At 35.4% G+C, this 12,479-nt stretch overlaps 1 protein-coding gene across 2 annotated transcripts in view; it reads left to right on the forward strand.

The window, feature by feature from the left end:
* The window catches only part of camkvl (CaM kinase-like vesicle-associated, like), a 67,958-nt gene that overhangs the window by 52,388 nt on the left and 3,091 nt on the right, over positions 1 to 12,479 (forward strand). For both annotated transcript variants that reach the window (XM_073823768.1, XM_073823769.1), the window contains 9 exons: positions 2,569 to 2,675; positions 2,888 to 3,019; positions 3,329 to 3,403; positions 8,141 to 8,279; positions 9,678 to 9,798; positions 9,891 to 9,966; positions 11,413 to 11,549; positions 11,628 to 11,706; positions 11,812 to 11,899. In XM_073823768.1, coding sequence (XP_073679869.1) covers positions 2,569 to 2,675; positions 2,888 to 3,019; positions 3,329 to 3,403; positions 8,141 to 8,279; positions 9,678 to 9,798; positions 9,891 to 9,966; positions 11,413 to 11,549; positions 11,628 to 11,706; positions 11,812 to 11,899 — 954 coding nt within the window. The remainder of the gene's footprint in view (positions 1 to 2,568; positions 2,676 to 2,887; positions 3,020 to 3,328; positions 3,404 to 8,140; positions 8,280 to 9,677; positions 9,799 to 9,890; positions 9,967 to 11,412; positions 11,550 to 11,627; positions 11,707 to 11,811; positions 11,900 to 12,479) is intronic.

Raw genomic sequence — 12,479 nt, forward strand, 5'->3', positions numbered from 1 at the left:
TGCAGAATCTTCAAAATGTTCATTATTTTACCAAAATAAGAGGGATCATACAAAATGCATGTTATTTTTATTTAGTACTGACCTGAATAGGATATTTCACATAAAACATGTTTACATATAGTCCACAAGAGAAAATAATAAATGTTCAAAAGTTTACATCCCCTTGATTCTTATTACTGTGTTGTTACCTGAATGATCCACAGCTGTGTTTTTTTGTTCAGTGATAGTTGTTCATGAGTCCCTTGTTTGTCCTGAACAGTTAATCTGCCCACTGTACTTTAGTTAAATCCTTCAGGTCCCACAATTTCTTCGGTTTTTCAACATTTTTGTGTATTTGAACCCTTTCCAACAATGACTGTATAATTTTGAGATCCATCTTTTCACACTGAGGACAACTGAGGGACTCAAATGCAACTATTACAGAAGGTTCGAACGCTCACTGATGCTTCAGAAGGAAACACAACCAAAAAATTATTTTAAAAAATTATGGCATTTAGGCAAAATAAGAAAAATCTACACATTTTCATTCTGTTCAAAAGTTTTCACCCCCAGCTCTTAATGCATTGTTTTTCCTTCTGGAGCATCAGTGAGCATTTGAACCTTCTGTAATAGTTGCATATGAGTCTCTCAGTTGTCCTCAGTGTAAAAAGATGGATCTCAAAATCATACAGACATTGTTGGAAAGGGTTTAAATACACAAAAATGCCAAAAAACCAAATAATCTGTGGGACCTGAAGGATTTTTCTGAAGAACAGCGGGTTCAGGACAAACAAGGGACTCATAAACAACTATCGCTAAGAATCAAGTGTATGTAAACTTTTGAACGGGGTGATGTTTTACAAATTCTTCTAATATTTTCTTTTGTGGACTATATGTGTCACAATCTGGCGGGTTGAGGAGTGGAGATGGAGGAGGAGAACCGGAGTAAATGAATATTATAAAGTTTATTAAATAAAACACTGAATATAATTACAAACAAACAAAAACCAGGAGCATTAAACGAGAACATGTAACATCAACGACGGACACTGGGGTGTGATCAAACAGACACTAATATACAAAGAAAACAAGGCGTGGTTACAAATGAGATACCAAGATGACGAGGGGGAAATACAAATATGGGCAAGACAAAACCAACTAAGACTAAACCAAAAGGGGGAGACAAGGACTGAACCATATGGACTAGAAACAGAGGGGGAAAAACACTGGGAAAACAGAACAGAAACAGACTAAAATCCTGACAATATGTAAAGGTCTTTTATGTGAAATATCTCATTCAGGTCAGTACTACATGAAAAACAACATGCATTTTGTATGATCCCTCTTATTTTGATAAAATAATGAACATTTCGCAAATGCTGCAAGGTGTATGTACATTTTTGACCTCAACTGTACATGTGGGTATATGTTTATGTGTGTGTTTGACAGTTTTATGTAATGTGTTGCTTCTTTATTAAGGAGAAAAGCATGCTGTTTATTATTATTATGCAAGTTTATTCTTACATACAAATAGTTATATGGAAAATATATATTTTTTATTATTATTTATTATTTACTAAAAACTAACATTTGGTCTCAAACTAGCTAGCTTCTAATAAGTGACAGCTTAAAGCAATAGTTCATCCAAAAATAAAAATTAGGCCATTAATCTCTTGTCCTCATGTCGTTCCAAACCCGTAAGACCTTGTTGAATAAAGTTGTTACGTTTGTTTTCTTTGTGCGCAAAAATATTCTTGTAGCTTTATAAAATTAAGTTTGAACCACTGATGTCACATGGACTATTTTAACAATGTCCTTACTACCTTTCTGGGCCTTGAACGTGTCAGTTGCGTTGCTGTCTATGCAGAGTCAGAAAGCTCACGGATTTCATCAAAAATATCTTAATTTGTGTTCTGAAGATGATCAAAAGACTTACAAGTTTGGAACGACATGAAAATGAGTAATTAATGACAGAATTTTCATTATGGAGTGAACTATCCCTTTAATCTAGCTCAAATCTGCAAACCTGTGACGTACAACCCTGTGACACATTATTATCAATTTTATTGTTAATAATGAAATTATTAAATGGGAAATAAAATATCTCATATATTTAGTCTTAAAAACATTTTCTGAGGGCTAAACATCTCGTTTTACTGAGTTTCTAAGACTTTCCAAATCTATTTTGTACCCCTTGTTCCAGTAAGTGTCCTATAATCAGTCGGCCTTATTCATGAAACACAAGCAGAATGAATTTCTGTGTAGCAAATTGTCACATCCTGTCCAATGGGTCGATTTATGAAGAAATGGATTGTTTCACAAGAATGTTTTACACAGAAATTGTTCTGCACATGTTGGATGAATAGCGTCCAATATTTCCAGTTGATGTTCAAAAAAATGTTGAAGTTGTGTTTTAACAAAAAAAAACTTTTTTCAGTCATGTTGTAATAGCATTTCGCAATTTCTGTGTGGAACCTGTCATGGTGAGGCTAGTTTGTGAAGACACATGCTCCTCTAGAGTGAATGACATTAGTTTTATTGAGATTGATGGCTGTGTGTGTATGTGTTCGCTTGTTCTCTTCTGGACAGGTGGATGCTGTCATGCCATTTGGGTGCCTTGCTCTGCGAGATGGGCGGACATACAACAGCCTGTCAGACATTACTGACAAATACGAGATTGGACAGGTCCTCAAGGCGTGAGTGTGCATAGATCTGCCATTATAGCCTTAAGAAAGCCAATGCATCAATTACAAAAACGTGATCTCATTAAACATGAATTTCAAATGCATTTTGCCCAATAGAGAGGTGTTTGTCACAGCAGTGTGCTTATTAAAACAACCAGTTTACAACCATAAGGGGAATTTATTACAGCAGTAAATGCAGCATTCAGTATAATTTCTCTTTGCAGCAAAGAATTCTGCGAGCTGTGCCTGGTAAAGGAACGACAGACGGACAAGGTCTATGTGTGCAAGAAATTCCTCAAGAAGGACGGCAGGAAAGTGCGGAAGGCAGCCAAGAACGAGATCATGATCTTGAAAATGTACGTGGTGACTCAAAACATCAACAGATGATGTAGGGTTTCGTGAGAGTGCTGATCTGAGAGGACAAAGAGAAAATTTAAAGGGATAGTTCACCCATAGTTTGTCTCACTTCAAGCCAAATTTTCTTTAAACTGTGGAGCGCAAAATTGAAAATGTAGCAGGGTGAACTACTCCTTCAAGGATGCAGATGCTGTATGCATCACTTCGAGTGATTATTTCGGTCCTCTCGCGCTTTTTGAAGTACTTTTCTCTATTTAACGTGAGATAAAGAAGCTATTCAGCTTTTTGCCATGATGTTTTTATTCCAGGGTCAAACACCCAAACATCCTGCAGCTGATTGATGCATTCGAGACCAGGAAAGAGTTCTTCATCATACAAGAGCTGTAAGTCTGACCTCCGTTTTGCCGTGATCAGTCATGTTCCCTTCCCAGTGTCATTCAGTAGGCCAAGGACAAATCTCTCTACATCTGAACATCACTTTGGAAAATGCACTTCTTCAATCTCCGCTCCTCATGCAAATATCCATATCTAGCCAGAGCTAAAATCTATTAAAACCCTGTCACCTGCTTTTGCATGAACGACATTGACATGCTATTAAAGCTATTAAGATTACAGTAATGAGTGACTATAATAGAATATAGTTTCTGGACATTTAGTCATTTACTATATTCATTTAGATTTTAAAGGTCCTGTTATATTTAGCTTGCAGGATGCTGGTTGTAAATCTACAAAATGTAGAATTCTGCAAGTGTTTGAAGAAGTGTTGGTGGCAATGGTGTGTCAAAGTTATTCTGAATTAGAGGTACATGATTTGAAAATGTACAAATCTACATTTTAAATCAAGTCATAAAATTAAACCTGGGTCAATTACTGGACCTGGACCTAAAGTCATACGCAAATGCAAAACTGTAAAATATCTTCTCAAATTTATACGGTTTCAACAAAATACCCCAGAGCTGGGTAGTAACTGATTACACGTAATCAAGATTACGTAATCAGATTCCAAAAAAAGTACTAATTAGATTGAATTACATTTCAAAATACTTGTAATCAGACTACAGTTACTTTTTATGGATTACAAAATTACATATTATTTACAAGGTAACCTATTGATGCTCCCTAATTCCTATTTTTAATCTTTTCAGTGTTCCTTTCTAAAATAGCCTACTGCTTTTATACATTCAGAAAGTCTTTCAGTTTTATAGACATTTACAGTATCTCACAAAAGTGAGTACACCCCTCACATTTCAGCAACCATTTTATTATCTTCTCAAATGACAAGAATATAGAAATTAAACTTGGATATATTTTAGAGTAGTCAACGTGCAGCTTGTATAGCAGTATAGATTTATTGTCCCCTGAACATTACTCAACATACAGCCATTATTGTCAAAACAGCTGGCAACAAAAGTGAGTACACCCTAAGTGAACTTGTCCATAGTGTCAATATATTGTGTTAGCACCATTGTTATCTGGCACTGTCTTAATCACCCTGGGCATGGAATTGACCAGAGCTGCACAGGTTGTTGCTGAGATCCTCTTCCACTCCTCATGGAGCTGCTGGACGTTAGACACATGGTGCTTCTCCGCCTTACGCTCGAGGATGCCCCACAGATGTTTAATAGCATTCAGGTCTGGAGACATACTTGGCCACCCCATCACCTTCAGCTTCCTCAGCAAGGCAGCTGTCATCTTGGTGGTGTGTTTGGGGTCGTTATCATGTTGGAAAACTGCCGTTCTGCCTAGTTTCTGGAGGAAAGAATTCATGTTCTGCTTCAGAATGTACAGTACATAATGAAATCCATGTTTCCCTCAATGAACCGCAGCTCGCCAGTACCAGCAGCACTCATGCAGCCCCAGACCATGATGCTACCACCATCATGCTTGACTGTAGTCAAGACACAATTTTGTTGGTACTCCTCACCAGGGCATCATCACACATGCTGGACACCATCTGAGCCAAACAAGTTTATCTTATAGTCTCATCAGACCACAGGACATGGTTCCAGTAATTCATGCTCTTGGACAGGTTGTCTTCAGCAAACTGTTTGCAGGCTTTCTTGTGAGCCAGCTTCAGATGAGGCTTCCTTCTGGGACGATGCCTATGCGAACCGACATGTTGCAGTGTGTGACGTATGGTCTGAGCACTGACAAGCTGACCTTCTACTTCTGCAACCTTTAAAGCAATGCTGGCAGCACTCATGCATCTGTTTTTTTTTTTAAATCAGGTTCTGCACCTGGCACACAGAACGAGTGCTCAACGTCGTTGATCGACCCTTGCAAGGCCTGTTCTGAATGGAAACCATCTCGGAAAACCTCTGTATGACCCTGACCACTGTAGTGTAACTCTGTTTCAGGGTGTTACTGAACCTCTAATTGCCTTGGCTATCTTTATGAAGAGTAACAATTGTACTTCTCAAATTCTTTGCCATGAGATGCCATGTTGAACAACCAGTGGTCAGTATGAGAGAATTGTACTTAAAGCACCTAATTTTAACTGCTCTAATACAAGATACACAACTTTGTATTGTCCTGTCAAGCAGACAAAAACATAAACATGATGAATAGGACATGTGTCTTTGCATGGTTAAACAAGATGCTGCTGTTATCATTTAGGGTGTACTCATTTTTGTTTCCAGCTATTTTGACAATAATAGCTGTATGTTAAGTTATTGAGTTATTGTCAGAGGACAGTAAATCTATACTGCTATACAAGATGTACATTGACTACTAAAATATATCCAAGTTTCATTTCTATAGCATTGTCCCTTGAGAAGATATACTAAAATGGTTGCTGAAATGTGAGGGGTGTAGTGTACTCACTTTTGTGAGATACTGTATATAAAGTAGCCAGGTTGTGACAAAAATACAAAAATCATTTCAGGTTTAAGAAGTGTTTCAATATTGCATCAACTACTGATGAACACATTTCTGAACACACACTTCAGAAGGCTTTTGTCTTTCAAACACATTAAAATGGACAAATTCATGAATTTACAAACCTTTTTCTCATCTGATCCTCTTTCACCTAATATATTTACTTGAAGTATCCCTGAGATTTAAAAATAAATATTTTAATAATTAAGTATCTCATTTGCATATTCATGGTTCTGTGGTGTTGGTTATGGTCACATGACATGTGGGTAAACAAATAAAGATTTTATAGTGACTTATTTTAATTAAACATTTTAAATGAACAGCTTTTAAAAATAGCTTTTTATTAAGCTCATAAACCCCCTGCAGTTCCTTCACAAATCCGAGTTTGGTAAACCTTTACATAATATAATGTTGAATGCAGTTCATGTTGTTAATAACAATTAATGGAATGTATTTTCTTAATCTTTGTATTTTTATATCAATATGGTACAAGATTATCCTATTTAAATCAATGTGATAAATTAGTTTGGTCAAAAGTAATCTAAAAGTAGTCTGATTACATTACCTAAAATGTGTAATGTAATGGATTACGTTTCTAATTACAATTTTTGTCATGTAATTTGGAATCATTAACGGATTACAGTTTGTAAAAAAAAAAGTACAAAAAGTAATCCACCCAGCTCTAAGCATATTTAATTACATACATAGATTAATACATTATTATAATCATAACAGTGAGTCTAAGGTATTTTGTTGATATAAAAACGTTTGACAAGATATTCTTAGATTTTACAGTTTCACAATTATGCATCACTTTAGGTTATGTAAATGTTCTGATTCAGATTGAAATTTATTACTTAAGTTTTAAATTTAATTTAAAAATGTAGATATTTTACTTATATTTAGTGTATATTATAATATATTCTTAAACAATATGGCAAAATACACACTTTCTATATAATTACAGCAATGTGGCAAATTCAGTCAGGTTTTTATGCAGTGGTTGACCAGAATCCTTCTAAAGTCACTCTAAAGACTACTGCTCAAAAGTGTTTTTAAAAGAAGTTTCTCAAAGCGGTGTTCATTTGATCAAAAATCCCAAAAAAAATGTATATTGTGAAATATTATTACAATGAAAAACAATGTTTTTCTATATTAATATACACAATACTCTTTCAGGTCTTTAGTGTCACATGATCCTTCAAAAATTATTCTAATATGCTAATTTATTATCAATGTTGAAAATGTTTCTTTGATCAACAGAAGGTTAAAAAACAGCATTTCTTTAAAATAGAAAGGTTTTCTAACAATATACACTAATGTTCAAAAGTTTGGGGTCAGTAAATTTGTATACTTTCTTTTTTTGAAAGAAATTAATACTTTTATTCACCAACGATGTGTTAAATAAAAAAAGCGATTGCATATATTTACATTGTTAGAAAAGATTTATATTTTGAATAAATGCTGTTCTTTTTAGCTTGTTATTCATCAAAGAATCCTGAAAAAAGAATCACAGGATCCCCAAAAATATTTGGCAGCACAACTGTTTCCAACACTGATAATTCTAAAAATAAATCGGCATATTAGAATTATTTCTGAAGAATCATGTGACACTTAAGACTGGAGTAACAGCTGATGAAAATTCAGCACTGCATCACAGGAATAAATTATATTTTAAAGTATAATAAAATAAAAAACATTATTTTATATTGTAATAACATTTTGCAATATTACTGTTTCTTTCTGTATTTTTGATCAAATAAATGCCTTAATGAACATAAGAGAGAGCTGTCAGGCCATTTCTCAGCACAAGGCCCCAGTTAATCAGAGGACCCTGCACTCTTAAAAATAAAGGTGCTTCACGATGCCATAGAAGAACCTTTTTGTCTAAATGGTTCCGTAAAGAACCCTTAACATCTGAAGAACCTTCTTTGTGGGGAAAGAAGGTTCTTCAGATTTAAAAAAGGTAAGAAAGAGATGATTCTTTCAAGAACCTTTGACTGAATGGTTCTTTGTGGTTCTTCTATGGCATCGCTGTGAGGAACCTTTTAAAGCACCTTTATTTTTAAGAGTGTGGGTCCACTGGCCCCATTGGACCAAGGCACAATCCATCTATAACTTAAGTGCAAATAAGCACCTTGCTGCTGATTAAATAAAGATTAAACAGGAATTAACTCTACAAACGTATTCGGATCTACCTTCCTTTGTTCTTATTTATTTTTGTGCCACTGTGTTTGTGACAGGGCCACAGGTGGAGATGTGTTTGATTGGATCTTAGACCAGGGGAACTACACAGAAAGAGATGCCGCCAATGTGATCCGTCAGGTCTTAGAAGCAGTGGCGTACCTTCACTCCCTCAACATAGTCCACAGGAATTTAAAGGTAGGTTTGCAGTAATAATATGACATTAATTATCAATGCAAAGTACTTACGTGCGGTCCATATGTGACCCTGGACCACAAAACCAGTCTTAAGTCGCTGGGGTATATTTGTAGCAATAGCCAAAAATACATTGCATGGGTCAAAATTTTAGATTTTTCTTTTATGCCAAAAATCATTAGGAAATTAAGTAAAGATCATGTTCCATGAAGATTTTTTGTAAAATTCCTACTGTAAATATATCAAAATGTAATTTTTGATTAGTAATATGCATTGTTAAGAACCTAATTTGTACAACTTTAAAGGTGATTTTCTCAGTCTTTTTGATTTTTTTGCATCCTCAGATTTCTGATTTCAAATAGATGTATCTCAGTCAAATATTGTCCTATCCTAACAAACCATACATCATTAGAAAGCTTATTTATTGAACTTTCATATGATGTATAAATCTCAGTTTTGTCAAATTTAACCTTATGACTGGTTTTGTGGTCCAGGGTCACATATGTATTGTATATAATACAGTAATGGATTGCAACAACATATGGATTAAGCATGTATGATATATGAAACTGAAAAGATAGGCCATTTGTAATCATACCTTATGCTTTCGCTTAATTTTTGTACTTCTTTAAAAGACACAGTCTGAGTGTGTGATTATAAGGTTGTAACTCAGTGTTATCGTGTTATTGTGTATGCATGTGCTGGGGATGTTTTTGTCTACCGAGTACTAAATGATAATCAGTTATATTAATCAAACGCCTTGTCCTCTTTGACTCATAACACTGTACGTCTGTAATATTGCAGGTGCTCCCTGTGGGTGTCATTAATGTTCAAAACAAATATGAAAGTAATAAACAGTATTGCCATCTCTTGTGGTTCTAATGCTTCATGCTGAAGTCATTAAGGTTATGATGCTGTTTGTCATGAGACAACATGTGTTTGTAGTGCCCTCTAGTGCACGGCAGCAACACGCTGTGCACAATATTAGCATCAGACATACTGTAGTCTGTTACATGTATATGTGGATCTCATTTGCTCATAGCTCATTCTTGTCACTAATGCATAATTCTCCAGAGTGTTTTTAGATATAGCTTTGATGTTTTTCTTTTTAGGGCTTGTGCTTGAAATATCAGCAGAGATTCATATATTATACGTAGTAGGTCATCTGTGTTTTCACATTTATCTTTAAAGACAAAACTCATCTTTCACATTGAGAGCGGGTGAAGGGAGTGTCCTGTCTGGCCAGCTAAAAGACGAATATCAACATTATTTGGGACACATCGACCTCTTATTCAGTCATACTTTGGCCTAATGCCATGTCTTTCCTCCTATCATTACTGATATATTAAAGTATTGATTTTTTTTTTTTTTTTGTTTCGGTGCCTTTTTCTGTCATTTCAGCTGGAGAACTTGATGTACTATAGAGAGAGTAACCACAACAAGGTCGTGTTGCGAGATTTCTACCTGTCCAGGTTTGAGAACGGCTCGCTCACCGAGCCCTGCGGGACACCTGAGTACCTAGGTATTGATTTATCACATGATCTCTTTGTTTATCTGCGAATACTTGTATGTGAAGCATTAACCTTCATGTCTGTTTCTTACATTTCCTGTCAGCCCCTGAAGTGGTGGCTCGTCATCGCTATGGAAGACCAGTTGATTGTTGGGCGGTAGGGGTCATTGTGTACATACTGTAAGTGGGCGTTGGGATTCAGTTGGTTTGTCAGTGATTCTTTATATGTTCTGTTGTTTAAAACAGGGTTTTTCTTTTTAGTTGACCTAAAAATGAAAATTCTGTCATTATAATTACTCACCATCACCAGTAAGACCTTCGTTCATCTTCAGAACACAAATTAAGATATTTCTGATGAAATTTGACAGCTTTCTGACTCTATAGACAGCAACACAACTAGCACTTTTAAGGCCCAGAAAGGTACCAAGGCGCAGCGCATGTGTGTTCTACGTCAGCAGCATGTGTTGTGGTACTCTTGATAATGGAGGCAGACTTGGAGGAGAAGAACTGTTAAATAAAGTTATTATTTGTGTACTCTTTGCACACAAAAAGTATTCTCGTAGCTTTATAAAATTACAGTTGAACCACATAGACTATTTTGTTGATGTTCTTGGTACCTTTCTGGGCCTTGAACGTGGAAGGACCTTTGCTGTTAATGGGGAGTCAGAAAGCTCTCGGATTTCATCAAAAACATCTTAATTTGTGTTCTGAAGATGAATGAAGGTCTTACAGGTTTGGAATGACATGAGCATGAGTAATTAATGACAGAGTGTAATTTTTGGGGGTGAACTATCACTTTAATTTTGAAAAAATTTCATTTAGAGTTTCAGAAATGCACATTGTTCCAAAACAGAAACACATTTACCATTTTGACATCACAAATTTTAACTGTAAAAAACCTGTTTGCCTATAGTTTTATACAGTATCAGTATCTTTGAAAAACCTTGATTTAAAATACTGGTGTAAATTCCTATGAAACCTGTTTTTGCCACTGAATTAAACAAAAAGATAAAGGTAAAGGTAAGATAAAGCTAATTGCAAGTTTTTATTTCAAAGTTCTGACTTTTTTTGCAATTGTGAGTTTACATCTCACACTTTTTTCAGAATTGTGAGATGTAATCTCGCAATTGTGAGAAAAAAAAATCAAAATTGCGAGATTTAAACTCACAATTCTGAGAAATAGTGTCAGAATTACAAGATATGAACTCAAAATTCTGACTTTTTCTTACAATTGTGAGTTAAGTCATAATTGTGATATAAACTCGCAACTGTGAGAAAAAAACTTTGTGAGATTTAAAAAATTGTGAGATATAAACTTTTTCCCCTTTCGGAATTGGACTTAATACCTCGCAAGTGCGAGTTTATATCTTAAAATTCTGAGGAAAAAAGTCAGAATTGCGAGAAAAACATCAGAATGGCTAGATATAAACTCGGAATTCCAAGAAAAAAGTCTGAATTGTGACATACACAGTCGCATTTGCAAGAAAAAAAGGTCAGAATTAACTTTTTTTTTTAATTCAGTGGCGGAAACAGGCTTCCATAAATCCCAGTAGATCTACAGCATATACATATTAATGGATTCAAAACAACAAACCATAATACAAATAATACAAATCTCATTTGTAGGTTGTCTGGAAATCCTCCGTTCTATGATGAAACCGAGGAGGAAAACACTGACATGCACAACCGGATAATCTTCTGCCGCATTGTTGCTGGAGAATTTGAATTTGATTCACCATACTGGGATGAAATTTCCCCTGCTGGTACTAATATTAGGATCTAATAAGTTTCCAGTCCATTCTTTTTTTAAGTTTTTGATGCATTTCTTTAATGTCATGCAGCAAAAGAGCTGGTCTGCAGACTTATGGAGGTCGACCCAATGCTGAGAATTACAGCACAAGATGCACTTTCCCATGCATGGTAAGACTATATACAAACAAACAAACAAACAATCACATTTGCTTTCTTCAGAGACAACGCATAAAGTTAATGGGTTTTTTTTGTTGTTGTTTTTTTTTTTGCCAGGATTGCTGGAAATGGGGCTTCGGAAAAGAATCTGAAGGAAGGAGTCTGTGCTCAGTTTGAGAAAAACTTTGCAAAGGCCAAGTGGCGGGTAAGAGGAATCTCCTATTACACACCACAGTAATGTACAACCTGCCTCTAATGATTGTATGAATCATGGCAATAACGGCACAATAAACAGTAGGGCTGCAACGATATATCATTGCATTTTGATTCGTGGATCGATTCTGAGATTTTCCGGATACATCGCGAGTCTCCCTGGAATCGATTCTGAGCATAGTTTTTAACAGCAATTGGCACTCTAGTCTAGTTTTTAACTGCACACTCAAATGCTCTCGAAGAAGAAGTTAATTTTAGGTTCAAGTGTGTAAGGAATAGGAAGCAAGCAGAGTACGGCTGTTTCTAAGGCATGCAGTGCCATCTGCTGTTAAAAACTATGCTCAGAATCGATTCGAGAGAAATCGCGATGTATTTGGAAAATCTCATAATCAATGCAGAATCATTTCTCAAATTGTGATGCATCGATTTATTTTCACAACCCTAATAAACAGTAGGATAATGGATAAGGACAGTAACTGTAAAAATGGTAATACCAAATAAAGCTGTTGTTTACTCAAGGTTCTGATGGTTATTATATTAACGTTTGCTTTTTCCTTGCATGTGATACCCAG

This window comes from Garra rufa, chromosome 18 (genome assembly GCF_049309525.1).
Source record: "Garra rufa chromosome 18, GarRuf1.0, whole genome shotgun sequence".
In the NCBI taxonomy this organism is placed as follows: domain Eukaryota; kingdom Metazoa; phylum Chordata; class Actinopteri; order Cypriniformes; family Cyprinidae; genus Garra; species Garra rufa.